This window comes from Trachemys scripta, chromosome 5 (assembly GCF_013100865.1).
Source record: "Trachemys scripta elegans isolate TJP31775 chromosome 5, CAS_Tse_1.0, whole genome shotgun sequence".
In the NCBI taxonomy this organism is placed as follows: domain Eukaryota; kingdom Metazoa; phylum Chordata; order Testudines; family Emydidae; genus Trachemys; species Trachemys scripta.
Genome location: NC_048302.1, coordinates 78,619,651 through 78,640,671, shown reverse-complemented (window position 1 = coordinate 78,640,671; position 21,021 = coordinate 78,619,651). Strand labels below are relative to the sequence as shown.

The 21,021-nt window shown below is 49.0% G+C and overlaps 1 protein-coding gene across 1 annotated transcript in view; it reads left to right on the top strand.

Annotated features, from left to right (window-relative positions):
• Positions 1-18,739: 18,739 nt before the first annotated feature.
• Positions 18,740-21,021, top strand: part of ENPP6 (ectonucleotide pyrophosphatase/phosphodiesterase 6) — a 55,399-nt gene continuing 53,117 nt past the window's right edge. The window contains exon 1 of the mRNA XM_034771415.1: positions 18,740-19,051. Within this exon, the coding sequence (XP_034627306.1) occupies positions 18,814-19,051 (238 nt within the window). The 5' untranslated portion in view covers positions 18,740-18,813. The remainder of the gene's footprint in view (positions 19,052-21,021) is intronic.

Below are 21,021 nucleotides of genomic sequence, written 5' to 3'. Positions count from 1 at the left end.
AAGTTTCTTTTGGGAACAGTTTTTGCTGAAAAGGCTAAATGAGAGTCAACGGTGTAGCACTGTTGCTAAAAAAACAACAACCCACACATCATTCTGAAATGTATTAGCAGGAGTGCTGTTAGCAAGACATGAGAAGTAATTCTTCTACTCTACTTTGCTCTGATTAGACCTCAATTGGAGTTTTATGTCCAGTTTTGGATGCCGCATTTCAGGACTGATGTGGACAAATTGGAGAAAGTCCAGAGAAGAGCAACAAAAATGATTAAAGATCTATAAAACATGACCTATGAGGGAAGATTGAAAAAATTGGGTTTGGTTAGCCTGGAGCAGGGCCGACGAGATGGGGGGGAAGCCGGTACAAATTACCAGGGCCCGGCGGTCCGGAAGGGGGCCCGGGGCATGGGGCCTGGCTTCCCCTCCCCCCCCCCGTCAGCCTTTTTTAGCTGGTCCGCCCTTGCTGGGGGACCCAAAAAAATTCCGGGCCCGGCTTCCCCCACCTCTCGTCGGCACTGTTTAGCCAGTCCGCCCTTGCTGGGGGGCCCACAAATTTTTTTTCACCGGGGCCCAAACCCGCTCTCGGCAGCCCTGGCCTGGAGAAGAGAAGGCTGAGGGGGGACATGAAAACAGTTTTCAAGTACATAAAGGTTGTTACAAGGAGGAGGGAGAAAAATTGTTCTCCTTAACCTCTGAGGATAGAACAAGAAGCAATGTGCTTAAGTTGCAGCAAAGGCAGTTTAGGTTGGACATTAGGAAAAACTTCCTAACTGTCAGAGTGGTTAAGCACTGCACTCACCTAGGGAGGTTGTGGAATCTCCATCATTGGAAATTTTTAAGAGCAAGTTAAACAAATACCTGTCAGGGATGGTCTAGATAATACTTAGTCCTGCCATGAGTGCAGGGGACTGGACTAGATGACCTCTTGAGGTCCCTTCCAGTCCTACGATACTATGATTTCTTGGGGCACTCTAAATCATGGAAGTCAGATCCAAGATAAATTTTAGGGCTTCTCTGGTCTGTGGGGTACCATATGGTGTAGAATATTGAGGTGAGATATTTCATGATTATTTTCTACCCCTTCCTGTGGTTTCTTAAAAAAAAAATCTCACTTCCAGACTGAAAAAATTACTGACAACAGATTCCAACTCAAGGCTCTGGTAGCAATAATAGAGTTTGTATCATACTATTGTATGCTAGAGTTTCCCATGCCATCTGGGGGCTTCACGCAGACAGTGTGTTTACAAATGAATGTGACCCAAACAACTCAGCATTGCTTGGCAGGGATGAAATCTAGTGCCAAATTCTGTCTCTGCCAAGCTAGACTGCTTGGCACCAATCCCACTCTTCAGAGGAATTGTCTGCAGAAATACAATTTAATATTGTATAGTGTCACACTTACAGGGCCAGCTGTACTGTTGACTTCTCTACTGCAGTGGAATCTCATGATTCTCCCATTCTTTAGACAGGTGCCTGTGCTACAGTACCCTGTGTATCAAGTGTGCTTACCCAGCAGGTCCAACTGGGTTTGGTACCTTGTGGTTCTTCTCTTTGGGAGTCTGTGATCAGTGGATTACAGTGACCCATGACAGCCTTCTTAAACCAAAGTATTATTTATTTAACCATAGGAACAAATCATTTTCAGAGAAAACAATCCCAAAACACCAAAAGATATATATATATCTTATCTAAAGTTTAATCATCCTCCTGATGGGGACCTAAATAGAGCTAGCTTCTCCCCAGATCCCCACACAACATGCTCTAGCATCTCCTTAGCACAAAACCCCGTCCCTCACGAGAGAGAAAGAGAGAGAGACTTTAAATCAGATGTCCCCAAACTGTGGGGGGCGTCTCCTAGGGGGGCACACAGGAACATTCGGAGGGGTGTGGTAGGAGGATGGGGCAGGAGCGCTACCCAGCCCTGCTCCACCCCCAACACTGCTCCGGCCCTGTCCTGGCTCCCAGCCACGGCTCTACTCCTGGCCCCAGCCCCAGTCTTGCCCCCAGCCTTGGCCCCCGACCGCAGCCTGGCTGAAGGTTCTGCTTTCAGCCCTGCCCTCAGCCCCCAGCTGTGGCTCCTCTCCCGGCCCCAGACCACCCCCAGCTGCAGCCCAGCCTTGGTCCCTTTACCCGTCTGCGTCCCACCCACCAGAGCCATGGCCCTGTTCCTGGCCCCGGGGCAGAGACAGGGGTAAGGGTATGTGTGACCATGAAAAGTTTGGGGACCACTGGTTTAAATCTTGCTACAGTTCCCTTTGATGTCCTCCCCCCTAGCAGGGGGGCCAACGCAGGCCATCAAAGTGAATGGCTCTTGGATTGTCTCTCAAGTGGTTTCTGAGACGTATATATTTGGATCCTTCCTGGGTGCTGTCCTGACAATCCTATTGAATGACCTCAATATACACATACAGTAAACATCAGAATAACCTGGTCAAGATGCAGTATTCATAAATTATTGCAGGCAACTTCAAATCAGTCACATACCATCTGTTACATATTGTAAAATGATTAATACACCCATTAAAATGCTCTCTGTGGGCACTAGTTCCATAGAGCTATCAGCTTATCTGACCCAACAGTGATAGAGTTAGCTACAGGTGGCTGCTAATTTAGATTTTTGGTAGTGAAAACCTGGCAGGTCAGGAGTGAGATGTAATTGTTTTATTAGCTGGATAAAGAGTCATATAGACATGCGAGCAGAGAGTCCCCAATGGGTTCTGAAAACAATAAGGAGCTCCACAGATGTGGCTGACAGCTGGGTTTCAGCCACCCAGTGGGGTAAAGGGAATCCAATACCCTACAGTCCACCATGCTGTCTGTCAGCTTAATTACACTGCTGCATTCCCTTTCCCTGGAAACCCCAACAGCAGCTTTGCACATGTGGGAACCCTCAACAAGGCACTGCCAGTTTCCAGTGTTGCCAACTCTTGTGATTTTTTCACATGCCTCATGATTGTTAGTGTCTTTCTTAAAGCCCCAGCTGCTGAAATTGTGGTATTTTATAAGAATCTCAGTTTTCACTTAAAAAAAAGAAAAGAAGAAGTTTCTAGCCCTCAGGGTTGCAAAGAAAAAAAACTTGAAAATGTGAAGCATGTGCACCCTAGAGGCTCAAAAACCAGAAGGCAACTTAAAACCAACATCTTTTTTGAAAAATCTCAAGATTTTTGAACATTTGAGGTTGGCAATACCCCTTTCACTGGCATCCCCCTTTACCACAGACCTGTGAAGTCTCTCCCTGTTTTGGGCACACTTTGATGGGTTCCCCAGCACTGCTTCATTCTCCTGAGAGCTGCAGAGCTGGGGGAGAAGCGCTGTAGGGAGTGTCTTCATTCTGGCTCTCCTCCAGATAGAGAGTGGAACTAGAGAGATCCTGCCATGGGAGGACTGTAACCATAGAGACCCCACCTAGAGCATAGACCCCAACCTGGCACAGTGGGAGCAACACTGGGCAGATCGATATTGCTGTCGCCAGGTCTCTGTGTCTTTGGGTGTCTTGAGTACCATGCTCTAAGGTCGGGGTGGGGAGATGATTTAACTGGGAGGGTCAGCAGTCAGCATAGGAACTAGAGATGGGGGTTGGTATAGAGGAAACTAAACCAGGGCTATGGGAGTAATTCAAGAGGGGGAGCAAGGCAGAGTGGGGGACAATATAGGGCATGGGAAAGTCAGAAAGAGGAAGTGAGGCAAGGGGAGTGTATTTGAAGAGGTTGGGGAACCAGAGACAGGAGGAGTGGCACATGTGAGGAACTTGAGGGGGAAGCCAAGGATGGGGGAGTTTGGAAGGGAGATTCTGGTGCAGAAATGATAGGTTTGCCAAGGAGAACATAATGGTTTGACAGGGAGGAAGTGCCAGGGATTGAAGGATTTGACTGAGGAGAATATGTGTAAATGAGACAATGCATATTTGTTGAGTACACAAATCAGGGCATTGAATCATTTGTATAAAACCTCCTTCTTTCTGAACTCGCAGCTTAGCAGATGTGCTTTACTGCATGTGTGAGCCCACTCAGTTTCCCCATAATTGCCTCAAACCTTTCTGTGGTTCCTCTCCTCCCCCCTCTCTCTCTTCCATCTAATCTGAACTCATGCCTCACATTTCCTCTCCTTTCCCCCCCCCCCCATCTCCCCAATAGAAATCCCAATCTCACTGAGCTCCCAGATAACTCTTCAATGCAGAATTATGGAAGAACACTTGGAGGTTTCTTCCCACTAGCAAGAACCGCCTTTCTGCCTCTTAGGTAGAGTGGCCAGACAGCAAGTGTGAAAAATTGGGGCAGGGGGTGGGGGTAATAGGAACCTATATAGGAAAAAGACCCCAAAATCGGGACTGTCCCTATAAAATCGGGACATCTGGTCACCCTACTCTTAGGACTGAGTTATTGATAAGTCTGTAGTAGCACTGGAAGCCACAACTTATGAACTGCTGCTTTTACTTACTTACACCTTATGTAGTCATTACAGCATTGAAAAGTGAGTGCAAAGAGGTGTAAAATGCAAATCAGAAAGCAAGCATTTTACCCTCACTTTGCACAGATGTAAATGACTAACCAGAGCAAAAAAGTGGAGAATCAAGTCCTGAGGGATGTAAAATGCACAGATGGTCATTCTGATCTAATGATTTGCACTTCTTCAGTATTTCAGAAACTTCCCACTGCATGTCCTATATATCTGATTGTATCGCATTCTGGATTTTGTTTACGCTTAACTGCACATTCACATAGAATCATACATGTCATACTGACACCTCTGGGTGGGTTGTCAGCCATGGGGCTCAATACCTGAACATCTACTGTCTGAGCTAAAACACCCAGGTCGCTTAGCCAAGACTGCAGCAAGCTCCTCCATTTCTAGTTGGCCACTAGAGGGGGACAGAGTGCCACGCTGAGCAGGCATCAAGGGATGGCTTGCATTCTTCCCCCTCAGGGAAGTGCATCTGGAGCTTCATGGGCTTCCCTGTATGGCCACCGCTTGAAATGCTAACAGTCCGGTATGGGTGGTCAGCAATGGGGATCAAATACCTGGATCTTAATACCTGCAAAATGAGCCATCCATGTGGCAGGAGTGCAGTCAACTTCCCAGTTCCAAGTATTAACTGTCCAGCTTCTGGAGACCCAGAACTCATAGTCACAAAGCAATCCCTCACCCACCTAAAACCCACTCAGGGGATATAACAGGGTGCTCCTTCATGCCTGTCTTCTTGCTCCACAGAAACTGCACAGACTCCACTAATTGTGCATTCACAGTGCCATTTATTTTGAATTCCCTCCCCCAGTACCACTACAGCCCCAGTGAAACAGTCTATTTACAAAAAGAAGAACAGGAGTACTTGTGGCACCTTAGAGACTAACAAATTTATTAGAGCATAAGCTTTCGTGGACTACAGCCCACTTCTTCAGATGCATATAGAATGGAACATATATTGAGGAGATATATATACACACACATACAGAGAGCATAAACAGGTGGGAGTTGTCTTACCAACTCTGAGAGGCCAATTAATTAAGAGAAAAAAAACTTTTGAAGTGATAATCAAGCTAGCCCAGTACAGACAGTTTGATAAGAAGTGTGAGAATACTTACAAGGGGAGATAGATTCAATGTTTGTAATGGCTCAGCCATTCCCAGTCCTTATTCAAACCGGAGTTGATTGTGTCTAGTTTGCATATCAATTCTAGCTCAGCAGTCTCTCGTTGGAGTCTGTTTTTGAAGTTTTTCTGTTGTAATATAGCCACCTGCAGGTCTGTCACTGAATGACCAGACAGGTTAAAGTGTTCTCCCACTGGTTTTTGAGTATTTTGATTCCTGATGTCAGATTTGTGTCCATTAATTCTTTTGCGTAGAGACTGTTCGGTTTGGCCAATGTACATGGCAGAGGGGCATTGCTGGCACATGATGGCATATATCACATTGGTAGATGTGCAGGTGAACGAGCCCCTGATGGTATGGCTGATGTGATTAAGTGGGCTGTAGTCCACGAAAGCTTATGCTCTAATAAATTTGTTAGTCTCTAAGGTGCCACAAGTACTCCTGTTCTTCTTTTTGCGGATACAGACTAACACGGCTGCTACTCTGAAACCAGTCTATTTACAATATCTTCTGTATTTTTGTCCCTCTCCTCAGGACCTGACGGGGAGCAGAGGCCGCTGTTCCCTGAGGCCTCTGTGCGTATATCAGTACTGTAATTAGACACCCGCAGCTGGCCTGTGGCAACTGACTTGGGCTTGCAGGGCTTAGGCTAAGGGGATGTTTAATAGCGGTGTAGACATTCCAGCTCAGGCTGCAGCCCATGCTTTGGGACCCTCCCACCTTGCAAGGTCCTAGACCCCAGGCTCCAGCCTGAGCATCTACACTGCAATTAAACAGCCCCTTAGCCCTCTTCAGAGGAGGTGCTGGACTCCTTCGGTGTATGTTTGCCCCCAGGCTGGTTTTCCATCTTCCACCCTCAGAAGTCACACTTCATGGGTGGGGGTTGCCACCCATAACTCTGTTTCTGCCCATAGGCCCGCACACCACGGGCAGCCTATTCCTCACTTTTTTACCCTCTCCTTCTTCAGCGTGGGGTAGGGCTTGTTGCTGTGCCTCCTTTTCCTCCTCCACTAGGGGCTCAAGCTCCCCCAACCCCATGGACTGGTGCTGGGATTCCTCCTCCCACTGTTCTGGTGGTGAGGTTCCCTGGAACTGTCTGATTTCCAACAGCAAGCTAGAGGTACCATTTACCTCTACCTCTCATTCTAAGCTGTCTTTTTCCTCCCTTCCCTTTCCTAGGGAGGTCCCATTTTCCTCCTGGCTTGTGTCCTTGTGTATCAGGTTCTCTGGTTTTTCAATGGCAAGTCCATTTGCTCCATTTCTTGTTAATTTTGCTTCATGCCATGGGGGTCTCTGTACCCACAATTTTCTTTTATAAGAGAAGGGGCTCCAGACTGTCCCTATAACAGGATGAGGCAGTCCATGCCCTACCCCTACCCACTTCCACTTAAACCTCCCTTTAACCGCTAGGACAGTGGGTCTCAACCTATTTACCATTGTGGGCCACATTTGCGGCCCAATGAGTTATGTGGGCTCCATCCAATACTACCTTTATGGCCCTGAGGATGACATATGGGCCGCAGCTCTGTGCTGATTGGGCTGCAAGTGGCCCGTGAGCCGCAGGTTGAGAACCACTGCTCTAGGAGTATTTCTGCCATTGGGAAGTCTCTTCTCGCCGTGAATACATTCTAGTTTACAGATCCCACCTGCAGCATCCAATGGGGCTGCGCAGCAAATACCTCCAGACCAGTGTGCATTTTGAACCAGTGCTCACCAGTTCCTTCTGATGCCTCCTCCCCACATTTACAGGGATAGAGGTGTTTTCTTTTCCTGCCTGTCTCTGATAGTTTTAGTCTATCCACAAAATTCTGTGAGACCACCTTCCCTTATAGTGCAGTCTGGCTTTATATGCCCTGGCCACCCATACCAATAGCAAATTACTCCCTGGTTCCCTGAAGGAGTTCCCCTCGTCTCCTTTTTCTTTTCATTTGTCATGGATGTGTCAAAATTGCTTCCCTTATTCCCAAAGTCTGGTCCCTGAAGCAGCTGGAATTCTTTCCTGGGAAAGTCTGCATCCACAAACTCCTCAAACCTCTATAGCTTCCTTTAGGGTCGTTGCTTGGTGCCTCAGGACCCAAACACGTACACTTTCAGGGGGGCTCTGGAAAAATTGCTCCAGTATTATCATATCTATTATTTCCCCTGCACTTCGGGTGTCTATCCTTAGCCAGCGAGTTGCCCAGTCTGTTAAGTTTTGCGCAAACGCCCTAGGTTGCACACCCCCGTTCATCTAGTAGCCCAAAACTTCTGTCTGTATTTTTCGACTGAAAAGTCAATCCTGTCCAAATGGCCACCTTTATCCCATAGTAGTCCTTGGCCTGTTCTTCACTCAGGCCATGTAGGCTTCCCCTGAGACATAGGGTGCCATTCGGAGGGTCCATGATACCTTATCCCATCTGACTCCCATTGCTACCCTCGCAAAAGTTAGTAAAAATACATCAGGGTCATCTGCTGAGCCCATCTGACACAGATTCAGCCTCTGTGTCCTACTGCTATTCCCTGTTGCAGGACTTACCAGACCCTGTATCAGTTGCTGCTGCATCTGTGCCTGTTCTCTTATGAACTTTTGCAGGCTCTTCTGATGCTTGGCCTGCCATGCAAGGAGGGACTGTCATTCCATCTGATGGGATTCCTGGAACGAACGCATGGTCTTCTGCATCTCTTTTTGTTGTTCCACCAACCATTGCAGAGTCTGTGCCATTGCCCAAATACCGAATCCTCGCTCCAGCTTCTCCTGTCTGGTCCTCTGTCACCACAGATGGGGGAAATCATGCTCCAGGACAAGCCCTCATGTGTACCAGGGTGCACCTTCACTCCTGTCTTATTGCTCCACAAAAACTGCGCAGACTCCACTAGTTGTGCATTCAAGTGCCATTTACTTTGAGTTCCCTCCCCCAATACCACTGTAGCCCCCATGCAACAGTCTAGTTACAATATCTTCTGTGCTTTTGGGTCTCTGTGTGACTGGACTCAGTTAGCCCTGTTCCCAGCTCACTCCCCCTACCCTCCTTGGAGCTTCCTTCCTGTGCCTCATTATCTGATTTGGGCTGATGGGCTAATTAGTATTTTATCCCACCCAGCCTGGTTATCTGATTACCTCAATCAGCTTCCTAATTGCACTCTGTTGCAGGGGGCCACTTAGACTTTGGGGTAATCAGAGGTGTGTCTCTTCTCCTCCAGTCTGCTCCAGTTCTGAGAAGTCTGAAGTACCAGGCTCTGCTCTGCTGTGCAACTACCTATGTCCAGTTCTATGACATCAGCTCTTGTCACAGCTGGTGTGAAGTCAGATCTGCACCACCATTGCCACCAGTCCAGCTCACAGCATTGCCAATTCTTATGATTTCACCATGAGTAATATGATTTTGGCCCCTGTTGGAGTCAGGCTCACAATGATGCAAGATGGTCCACCCATCCCTCAAGTGATTTCCAGCCCTCCACAGAGGGAAAAAGACCCTTGCCTGCGTTACCAACGTCCCCTATAGAGGTAGTAGAGTTCCATCCTTCTCAGGCCATGTCTACACTACAAACTTATGTCGACTTAAGTTACGTTGGCAAACAGCTGCCGCAGTTAGCACATCACTTGTGTGAATGCATACTTAGCTCCTTGTGTTGGTGGTACGCGTACTCACCAGGAGTGCTTGTATTGATGCCAAGTGCAGTGCACTATGGGTAGGTATCCCAGTGTGCAACTCATCTCCATGCAGCGCACAGTCTTTTGGGAAGGTTTGGCAATCCACAATAGGGTTGAAACAAGATGCTCAGGAGTGACTGGGAGCATGGGATCAACTTCCCAGTTTGCAGCTGTCTCAATCCCATAATGTTATCTGTATCCCATAATTTTCGTGCCTTTCTTCCCCCAAAATCCCACATACATACCCATCTGGCCCCCCTCACTGTCCACCATCTTGGACAGAAGTATGGAACCTGCATACCTCTGCACTATTGTCCTGAGTGTTGCTAGCACAGGGCGCACAATTCTGGAGTATTTGCAGAGCCACAAGAACCACCCAATGAATGGGGAACATAACAATTCCTTGGAGGACAGATTGCTGTGGGACATAGTGAGAATTAATTCAAGGTTGTTGGTGGCATTCACGGAGCAGCTGCACATGGTGGAGCACCACTTCTGTGCCTGAGAAACAAGCACTGACCTCAGGGGATTGCATCATGATGTGGGTTTGGGATGACAAGCAATGGCTGCAGAACTTTTGGATGCACAAGGCAACATTCCTGGATGTATGCACTGAGCTTGTCCCAGCCCTCCAGTATAGGGACACCAAAATGAGAGCTGTGCTGACAGTAGAGAAGTGAATAGCAATCACACTGTGGAAACTTGCGACACCAGATTGCTACCAATGGCTTTCACAGGATAGTGAAAGTGAAGCTGGGATTGTCTTTAATGTCCCTCAGGATAGAATGGTCAGGGTAGTGCAGCAACCCCTGAGGCCATGTGGACTGTTGAGAGTGGGGGGTATAGGGAGATCCTGATACTGAGTTCTGAATAGGCTGATCCCTGGATTGTTGAACCTAAAGGTTTACCAGAGTCTGCAGCATCTGTGTTTGCTACCTGACAAGACTCATTATGTCCTGGTGCATCTCCCTCTTCTTTTCCTGCTGGGACTCCTGGGCCTTTCTCCTCTCCGCTCTTTCGCTCTCCAGGCTGTTTGCAATGTTCATTCTCCTGGCACTGTGCTCTCAGTCTGATGCAGCACTGGCTCACAGGATCTCATTGAACGTATTATCTTGAGTCTTCTTCTTTCTCCTCCTTATCTGGCTCAGGCATTCTGCAGGCATGGAGAGGGAGACCCTCAAGGCCGCAATGCAGCAGCTGAAGATAAAACACACAGTGGTAGTACCATTGTCAGCATATTCACTACGTAAGGTGAAACCTAAGATGCTGAACTCATGTCCCTTGCTCCCCTAAAATTTTAAGTACTACATTCTCACTTCTGCTTGGGATTGCTTGTACAGGGCACCAGTCACAGCACTAGCCACAGTGAGTATGGCCTGCTGGGGGTTGGGGTTGCACAATTCTAGTAGTATAGTGCAATGGCACTGAATACTGGCACTATTTTCCACAGATGGTGATGATTTTAGCTGATATCTCACTCCTGAGTGTAACAAAGACGTGTATGCTGCTCACCTGTGTATTGCAATGGTGCCTGCTGAAGTTGGCATGGGAAAGTGTCCTACTGCGGAGGAAGAAATAAGGCAGCCCTCCCTAGACACCTACTCCGGGGGGGGGGGGGGGAGAGGCCTTCCCTATAATTGAATATGTATGAACACACTTACCTGAGGTTCCTTCACCTGCATTGGGCTCATCCTTGCTGGACTGCGGTGGAGTCAAAAACAGGTCCTGGCTCACTTTGCAGCTGGATTCCCCTGGTCACTTGTCCCCCATACTACTCCTCCTCCTGGCTGTTCACAGCAGGAACTTGTGACTCAGGCTCCTTGGATGTATCCATAGTGCTGTGGTGAGTGGTGGTAGGATCTCTGCCCAGTATGGTATACAGCCCTTTGTAAAAGCGGCAGGTTTGAGGCTGAGCACTGGATCAATTGTTGGCCTCTCTGGTCTTCTGGTATGCCTGCCACAGCTGCTTGGCTTTCACACGACACTACTACTGGTTCCTTTCGTAGCCCTTCTCCTGTATCCTCCGAGCTATCTGCTCATAGACATTGATGTTTCTATGGCTGGTTTGGAGCTGTGCCTGCACAGCCTTTTCTCCCTGCAGGCCCAGGACTCGGGAGATCCAATATCTCCTGTCTACTCCAGGCATAGGTAGGAGCGCATTTGGAGTGTGTAGCCATTATGATCAGCTAGTCAGTCACATTCAACAATGGAGAGTTGGTAGGTGTGCTCGCTAAGCCAGGAAATCAGGAAAAGGAATTTCAAAAATTTGCAGGGCTTTAAAGGGGAGGGGAGCTTCCAGGCTCTGTGACCCCTGGGCAGTGGAGTTCATAATGGTGACCAGAGTCATTAGTGTGGGGCATCATGGGACAGCTGCTGAAGGACAATTAGGGTCAGCATAACTATCGCAGTGTCTATACGCTCAACCTAAGTATATTGACCATGTATCTATGCCTCTCAGGGAGGTGGTGTTACAGTGTAACGGGGCACTTACCTCAGTGGGAGACAAATTTAAGTGTAGACACATGCACAACTAGGTTGACAAAAGTTGCCTTGCGTCAAACTAACTTTGTGGTGTAGACCAGGCCTAAGCCTTTGAGCTCTGGGCCTAACACAATTATAGGTAGGATTCAGCTCTTTCTGCTAGTTCCTCTCTGCTCCCCCTAATTTTATTAAGATGATGTTAAAAAAAATAGTGAACAGAGTTTGAGCATAGAAGTTTCTGGTTATCAGGGAATAACGTACAGATTATACAGGGTGCAAAGTTTGGTTTAAGATAAAGTGGCATGAGGAATACATAATCTGCAATATCCCCGATTGGGGGTAAAAGGTTGATGGGTCAAAGTACAGACATTGAGATATGAGGGTATGAAGTTCATAAAGTGGCTATGTTCGGGTGTGGATTATAATGAGTGGATATGATGATGAGGATGGATTGACCCTCATTTGGTGAGATTTAATGTTCAGGGAGTTTATGGTTCCAGTTCATATGATCCAACGGAGAAGGTCAGTTGGTCCCTTTCTCGTAGTGGGAGAACGATGTCATTCTGCCTCACGCCCCCTGGTACTGTCGGTGGCCGGTGATGTGCTCGATGTAGATGTTCCTGGACCATCGGATGGCATCTGAGACCATGAGGCGCCGCATGAGACGTGCGTAGCGTCGACCAATCCCGCAGGTCCGCAGCACATGCTCATTGCAGGGGTCCCAGGCGCCCAGGGCTCCAACAATCAGGGCGTCCATCTGCACCTCAGAGCCCTTCGCTCTCAGGGTGTCAGCCAGGGGGGCGTATTTTTCCAGCTTACGGGCTCGGGCTTCGCGAAATGCCGGGGTCCTGTTCTCAAAGGAGACCATGACGTCGACGAGGATGATCTTTTTCTGGGCCTCGTTGGTGACAACCATGTCAGGTCGTAGCTGGCTGTCAGTACCGGCGATGGTGCAGTTCACGGAGATCTCCCCCAGGCGTGGCGCGATGGCTTTCACCAGGCGGTTCTGGATAGCGTTGTGGCTCAGCTGCCAGGCTCTGGAGTGGAATTTGCAGCTGCACAGGACGTGGGGCAGGGTCTTGTTGGGGTAGCCGCACTTCCTGCATCGCTTGTCTCGGTTCCCATGGCGGACGGCTCCGTTGAGCGGGACGCAGTTGAGCCGGGCACGGTGGATGAACCACCAGTCGGCGAAACGGGTGAAGCCGCCCCCGGCGAGGAAGTGGTTGCTGGCATCCCACTTGCTGGTCAACTCAAAGGCTTTACCCTGGTCCAGTTTACGCGTCAGGGTTTCCATGTACAGCGAGCGGATGGCGGCCTTCAGAGTCCACTCCAGCAAGCCCCTGGCCGTCGGGGTAACGACGGTGTTGTCGTCGGACCTGATCTGTGGCATCCAGATTCCCAGCTCCTGGCGCTCCTCGCACCACTCCCAGCGGCAGCTGATGCGCTTCCCCAGGCGATGCGTGGCGTTGCGAGTGCAGGACCACAGTGAAGCAATGTCGCACCTGTCCCGTCCGAATTCCCCATCCAGGGAGCCGCTCAGGAAGGTGGCGATGTCTTGGTTCGAGAGGGCTCTGCCAATCCGCTTCTCTGTCGCATCACGCAGGGCATTCGCTGCAATGTTCCTCACCGTGGCGTCGGGACATGTTAGCAGGCGGAAGGCGTGGGTGACCACTGCGACGTCGCACAGGTCACCCATGTGGGGGACATTGGCGCCGCCGTGCCTGTGGGCAATGTAGACCAGCTCGTTGCTGACTCTCTGGGGAAGGAACAGCCACTTCTTCACTAGCTTCTGGATGATCTTGTCTGCCTTGTTGAGGGGCACCTTTGCCACGGCGGATCCCCTTAGGGTGAACGAGATGCGTGGGATCAGGAAGGTGTTCAGGGCATTTACCTTCTGCCACGGGGCCAGCAGGGAGGCATCAATCTTGGCGGCGACCTGCAAGATCTCCTGGATGGTGTCTTCGGGTGTCTGCCGGACACGGAACCCTGTTGGCATGCCCAGGTGCTGGTGTGCCTGCCCCTCTGCCAGGGGGATGATGGACTCACCCTGGATTTGGAACCCCGTTGTCTGCATCGAGTCCCTTTTGCTGCCGTTAATGTGCAGAGTTGCGCACTTCTTTGCATTGAAGCGGAGCCCCATCCAGTCAGTAGCTCAGCTGGTGGCATCTAGCATACCTTGGAGGCTCTCTGGGTCGTCCGCGGTCAGGACCAGATCGTCCGCGTAGGCCAGAATGCTGAGTTTCTTGCCATGCAGGTCGAAGCTGGTCGGGCCGCTGAAGATGGCTCGGATGAGCGGTTCCATGGCCAGGTTGAAGATGATGGGGCTAAGGGGGCATCCTTGTTTCACGCGGCGGCAGATGGGGATGGCATCCGTCTCTCCGTCCGTGGCGCGGATGGTGGTGGTGCAGTCCTTGTAGAGATCCCGGAGGATCTGGATGAAGGTTTCTGGCATCCCGAACTCTCCCAGGGTGGCAAAGATGTGATGGTGGGGTATGGATCCAAAGGCGTTGGTCAGGTCAAGCCATGCTACTGCGCACTGCCTCTTGGACCTCCTGGCCTCCTGGATGGCCATCTGAAGGAGGAAGTTGTGCTCGTAGTATCCCTTGCAGGACATGAAACCCTTCTGCACTGAGCTGACGGCGCCCCCGCACACTGACCAGTCTGTGATCCTTGCCGCGAGGCAGCTGGCATACAGCTTGTAGATGGTGGAGCAGAGGGAGATGGGCCTCCAGTTGCCGGGGTCGTCTCGGTCGCCTTTTTTGTGGATGAGCACGGTCATGGACTTTTTCCAGGAGCGGGGAACGCGATGGAACTGCTTGCATTTGTTGAAGATGGCAGCGAGCACAAGCAGACAGGGTCTCGCTTCTTCAACAGGGGGTAGCGGATGCCATCTTTTCCAGGGGAAGTGTTTTTGGTCCTCGACAGCCTCGCCTGCACCTCCTGCGGGGAAAAATCTCGCTCCAAGTCCTCCGTGAGGTCTATCCGGGGTAGCGGGGAAAGGCACTCTGGGCGTCGCAAGTTGGTCTGGGCCTCGTGATCAAACATATCCTTGAAGTAGGAGTAGAGCCTCTCGGGCTGGATGGCACAGTAGGAGGAGGTCCCGTCGAGGATCTCCCTCATGGCTTTCGTCCGGTTCATCCTGTATAGTTTCTGAATATGGGATGCAGCCGCCGGATCGTAGTGGCGGCCGACGTCCCCTCTCCTGCCTTGTCTGGCGGTGTTGTTACGGCTCGGTGCAGGGAATCTGCGAGTGGCCCGTGCGGCTTCCTGGGGTTCCCTCCTTCTGGCCGTAATTTCCGCAGACAGTTCTGCAGTCAGTCTGTCCATCAGGGTGTCAAAGTTCTCAAAGTCCTCAGCCTTTGCCAGCTCCTCCATCCAGGCGGATTGCCACGGCGTGGTGACTCTCGCTCGTGGCCATCGCTTCTCCTGCTGCGTTGTCTCTGCAGGTTCAGGTGCTACGGGGACGGTTTGTGGCCTTGTTATCCCTCAGACTGTGGAGCGGTGTTCAGGTGGGTCTTGAGGCGGGGGTCCTGGTGTGGTGGGGAGGACAGCTCTCGGTGTCTCCGAGGCAGCACTGGATCTTCCGGGAGGGAGTGGGGTTCTGGAAGCACCGGTGCTGGACTTTGTTGGGGCGCGGTCATGTTTGGAAGCGCTGGGGATGGTTCTGGTTCTTCTGCGGGCGGCATCCAGCTGGTGGGTCCTCGGTGGGGCATGGGGTTTTTGGTGGTCAGAGGCTCTTTGGGTAACCTTGGAGGAGGTGTTGGGTCTCCCGGAGGCAGGATCTAGCTGTGGGATCTGGGGGCTACAGGAGGCTCCTCCATTGGCTGGATCTCACCGTGCAGCCTGGGGCATGATGCTAGTTGCTCCTACGGCAGGGTGGCATGTGGGGGAGCACTGCAGCGTCTCGTGTCCGTGTTGTGCCGGATGGTTTTTATGAGGTCGCTGAGGTGTCTGGTGAGGTTGTTGACCTGAGAGGTGGCGGTGGTCCCCCTCACAGCAGGGTCCAGCTTGGGGATTCTGGAGATGGGACTGGTCCTTTTGATGGCATCGTCAGTCCTCGAGGCAGGGGTTACGCTTCCCTCAGTTGGCGGTTGGTCCCCCCCTTATCTGCTGTGACTCTGGGGACGCTGGCTGGGGTGCTGAAGCCAGATCATTGGTGGCGGTCAGGGTTGGAACCCGGAGGATGTCAGTGGGATTCACTTTCGCGGTCGTGGGGGGTCTCCTGCACGTGGCTTGATGAAACTTACATTTCTTTTGGGTCTCGAAGGGGAGATTGCAGCGGCTACACCGGAAAGCAATCCGTTTGTTGTAGGTCTTACAACCGTGTTTGCTGAGGGCCGCGAGGGTCTGGACTCCATGGACGGGGAGACAGAAGGGGCAGAGGAGGAGACCTGTAGGGAGCGGGTACTGGAGGTAGATGCGGTCTTCTTCCCCTGCCTCACCCTCCGTGGGGCAGATCTCTGTTGTGCCTGCAGACTTGCCAGGTGATTCCTCTGGGTCTGGTAGAGAAGCTTGGGGGGGCGCTGGACTCACTGGCCACGTTGTCTTTGCCTGGAAGGGCAGCGTGTGGCATCGAGATCTTGGGTTCTGAAGTGCATTCCCCTTCGAGCAGCCCTCCTCCGGACAGCTGGGTGGTAAGTAGTTTTGGGGTCTGGGGTTGAGGAGGTGGTTCCTTCCGGACCATCCCTCTCTGGAGCAGCGGGGCAGCAATCAGCATTCTGGTCCGGGGTTGTCGCAGGGGCTCCTCCGGTGGCATCCTTCCCGGCGGGGCAGCGCTCAGCATTCTGGTCCTGGGTCGTTGGGGGGGCTCCCGCGGTGGCGTCCTTCCCGGCGGGGCGGCGATCAGCATCCTGGTCCTGAGAAGCGGGCAGGGTTCTCCGGGGGTCCCCCTCCTGAAAAGCTGTTGAGATATTCTTGCTTCTGGATGTGAAGTCCCGAAGAGCCGTCCTTCTGGAGCCAGGTCTCCCTGCAGAGGTATCCACGGGGGTTTTCTTCAGCCAGCTCCTAATGTTTTTGTTCTTGCAGGTGGTCCAGGTCTTCCGTGAGGCACCAAGGGTAGTCTTCATGTAGGAGTAGGATTTTATAATAACCCATAAGAATCAATGTATGATTTGATTTCATCCTGTTAGCTACCCTTTTTGAATAGCAGAAAGGAATGATAGACCAGAACAATCCTTATGACTGATCATGGTCACCCTTTTGTTTTAGGATAAGTTATAATGCCTACTATGGTTTACAAAGTAGGCACTCTAGTTAAATATACATTTCTTTGTTTTAAGGTTTAGTAAGTAAAAGACAGGATTCTCTATTGTGTCTATGTTAAGTAGATTAGAGGTACTTTGAAGGCCTGGGTCTCAATGTAAATCGTCTTGGTTATTGATTGTAAAACTTAGCAAGGTTTAATTAGCAATGCCTTTTTTGCTCATATAAATACTATTGTTTGTATTCTCAATCTGTTTGTGTGAATGAGGAATGTATGCATCAGGAAAAGATAAGGTGTGAAGGTCATTGTTATAGCCAGAGTCAAGGAAGGAGGAGTGAAGAGACTTAAAGAACATCAAAGAATCATCAACGCGCATCCATAATGAAGGGCAGATTGACGACCCTAAGGTGAAGGCTGGCACCCCTACGGACAACTGATTAAACCGGAACAAAGGACAGGACGACCCTCTCGGAGGTGTATTGGAATGTTTACATCAGAAATTGACACAGCAAAATCCATAGACTTCAATAGAGAAAAAAGACTATAAGATGAGGGTGCTTTGCCATGGGACTTTGGGTTCATCTTGCCACACTCCAGGAGCATCGGATCGCGACCGATAGAGCCTCGCTCCCCTCTGCGACCAATCTGGCTGGCCACTAGATTGATCCAGACTCTGGACTGGTAACTATAAACATCACTGCAGGACTGTGTGTGTGTGTCTAAAAAGCATATGCTAACTGTGGTATTCTCAATAAACACTGTGTGTATTTACTTTCCTCTATAAAGATCCCGTGTGCTTTGTATGAGCATAACAGGTACGCACTAGGCAAACCAGGGGACTGCACAAAAGGTGAGAACTGGAGAGGCGTAGCAGGAGAGGTTCAAAGGAGATCGATCCTCTTCTGGAAGATTATAGATTTTCAGGCAATGGGTGGGCAGGAGGAAGCTGGGTTGTTGTTTATGGGTAAAATTTTAACACTTTTTTTCATGTGTGAATTTGTGAATCATTTATTGATATTTTACAATGTTATAGACCACAGAAAACTTGCTTGTTTACAAAAGGGCTGTATTAATAATAGATTGTCTAATATTACAACACCACAGCACAAGTGGGTACTTAGACTGTAAGCAGGGATTTAGGGACTTAGACTTGGAGCATGGATTGTCGTTTTTTTCTGCTTGGACAGCACCTAGCACAATGGGGTCCTGGCCCAGACTGGGGCGCCTCGGTTCTATGGTAATACAAATAAATAACAAGATGGGGTTTTTTATGATAATCTTAGTCCAGTTTTCTACCAAAAGCCATAGCAAGAAAATAAATTACACCTCTGTGTCCCTGGAGATCATTTTAAAACACTCAAAAAGAGGTTATTAACCTCCATTAGAGTTCTTCTACTTAAAAACGTGGCTCTTTTTTTTAAGTTGTTTGCATTATTTCAGTGCTTTTTACAGACACAGCTAACCAAGTGGAACATGGAGTTTTATGCTGAAATAGACACGTAGAAACTGGAAACCAAATGCTACATTATTCCTACTGTTTTCATTTGTTAGGCCAGAAGGCAATGTTAACAAGCCCACACTGACGGATCCCTGGAATTTCACCCTAGTCTCCAATTTCTTGTACACTGTTTTTCCATTGCTTAGTACATTTCTTGAACACAAAAGTAACAAGCTCTCTCTTCCACACACACTATACACTTGGAAGCAAAGTTAATCATACTTTAGCAATTAACCTGTAACCTTGCAAGCTAAGCAGTTTTAATAAATGGTGCTGTACCTTTAAACCCTGCAAGTTAAACCAGCCAAGTGAGGAGAGCAGTGTAAGGTCCAGCCTCTGAAAGCAGCTTCAGACACCTCACCCAGAGTCATTGCAAAGGGACAGGCAGCACTGACAGTGCTCTGGCGAGAGTTCTGTCAACATGGCAAAGCACATGACCCTTTCTTTCCTCCTGGTTCTCACTATGGCAAGCTCATCCTTTGCCCGTCGAAAGCTTTTACTGTTTCTGATTGATGGCTTTCGTTATGATTACATCAATGACAATGAACTGGAGTCCTTGCCTGGCTTTAAAGAGATTGTGGACAGGGGAGTGAAAGTGGATTACATGACCCCAGACTTTCCCAGCCTTTCCTATCCAAATTATTACACGCTGATGACTGGTGAGTACTTTCTTTTATGTGTTGTGATGCTCTTAAGAGTTGTCAGCTAGCTTCTTAGATAAAGTTAAGGTCATCGGATTTTGCTACACAGAGGGATGAATATACGCTAGGTTAGGCTTTCAGCTGTACTGTTACCCTTAGTGAGGTCTAAAAAGTATTACAGTACTCACTCTGAATTACAATGAGGACACCAAGATAAATAAATCTATCAGTTCTCTCCAATCTAAAGTAAAATCAGACACATGCTGTGTAAATATAATCTTGCAGAGCAGTTAGGATTTGTTTTTAGAAGTTTGCTTTTTCACTAGCTCACCAGCTATTTAGTTTTCATAATAAAGTTTCTTAAAAATTATTGTAATTGCTGTACCTATAACCTGTAAGCATAGGTGATCTCTAGTTGCTTCTCCTGTTGCATTTCATTTTCTCTGAGATACAGTACACACAAAATTCCTCAGATCTGAGTAAAATGCCATTTTTATGCTTGTCTAGAATATCTATAATTCTTGAACACTGTATGACTAAGTGTCTTTTTCTTTCTGAGTTAGAAAGTAGAAATGGCTGGGAAACATTTGGAATGTAAACATACAAAGTATGTCCGGAGACTCAATTTATGCATTTAACAAGGACTAATATAAACTGAGGATGACCAAAGTATGTCTTGTTTTCAGAAAGCAGAGCTGCTCTAGACAGTTCTGCATTAAATTGATCTTTAAATAAAACTGACATTCTGCTTTGGCCATTAGATTATGGGGATTTATTGAATTCTGTTTTAACTCTCCCCTAAGACCCAGTGTTTGTAAAAGACTACGAAGCATCCAATTTGAAATGAAAGAGTGTAAAGATTCTTGCTTTTGCTCATTCCCATTACATCTTGCCATTTTCTGAATGCCAAGGAAGCATTCTTACAATGCAGGCAATGTGATCAAGATATTACAAATGCCCATTCAATCTGTTTTCATAGTATATTTTAAAATTGGTTTCTTTTTAACTCAGCATGATGCTAGACAGTTATGCAGTAGCAGACTAGCTAAGTACATTAGGAAAGTTTCTTTGGAGAATAAATGTCAGCTAAACAATCAGAAATGAAGAATTACTGTAAGCAGGGAATAGGCTTTCTCAAACTTGAATGTCTCCCCAGTTATTCAATAAACAAGACCTTCAGACTAACTAGAAAAAAATCAGTTCGTTTCTAGCCATGTAGTGGCTTTGTCTGTCCACAGAACAATACAATGGCTAGCAGTTCATGTACTGCTTGTTTAGAAACAAATAGATGCCACTGCAAATCAAAAAGCTGACATCAGTTTTGCCTGGTTTGTTTCAAAATTACTTAACCCTTCCTTCCCCAGCTTGGAAGAAAATGCCCCTTTTCAATGCTCATTTCTTAGAAAATGCACAAATGGCCACATCTTTTCATTGTGGTCCAGGGGAAGCCCATGAAAAACCCTTTTTGGCAAGGTAAACATTCTTATAAAGAATAAAGGTGAGACTACACCATGGATCATTTTCTTGCTATATAAACAAATCATGTCAGCACTTCATATTTGTAAAAAGGCTGTGCCCGAAATTGGCCCAAGAACAAAAAGTGCAGAAGTGATTGCTTTCTCTCACTGTCAAGCTTGACCATCACAACCATTAGGTTTATACAGGCAGAGCCTCCTAGTGGAGACAAAAGGGGCACCCCCAGCCCCCGGCCAAGCACCGCCGGCCCCTGGCCGGCCCCCGGCCGGCCCCCGGCTCCCGCACCGCCAGCCCCAGCCAAGCACCCCCGGCCCCAGCCCCCGGCCCCGCCGGCCCCGGCCCCGGCCCAGCACCGCCAGGCCCTCTCTCCCTCCCTATTTTCCCGGACATGTCTGGCTTTTTGGGATTTCCTCCCGGACAGGGATTTGAGGCCCAAAAAGCCGGACATGTCTGGGAAAATCCGGACGTATGGTAACCCTAGTTCCAGCTTCTGCCATCGAGCAAGCTATCCT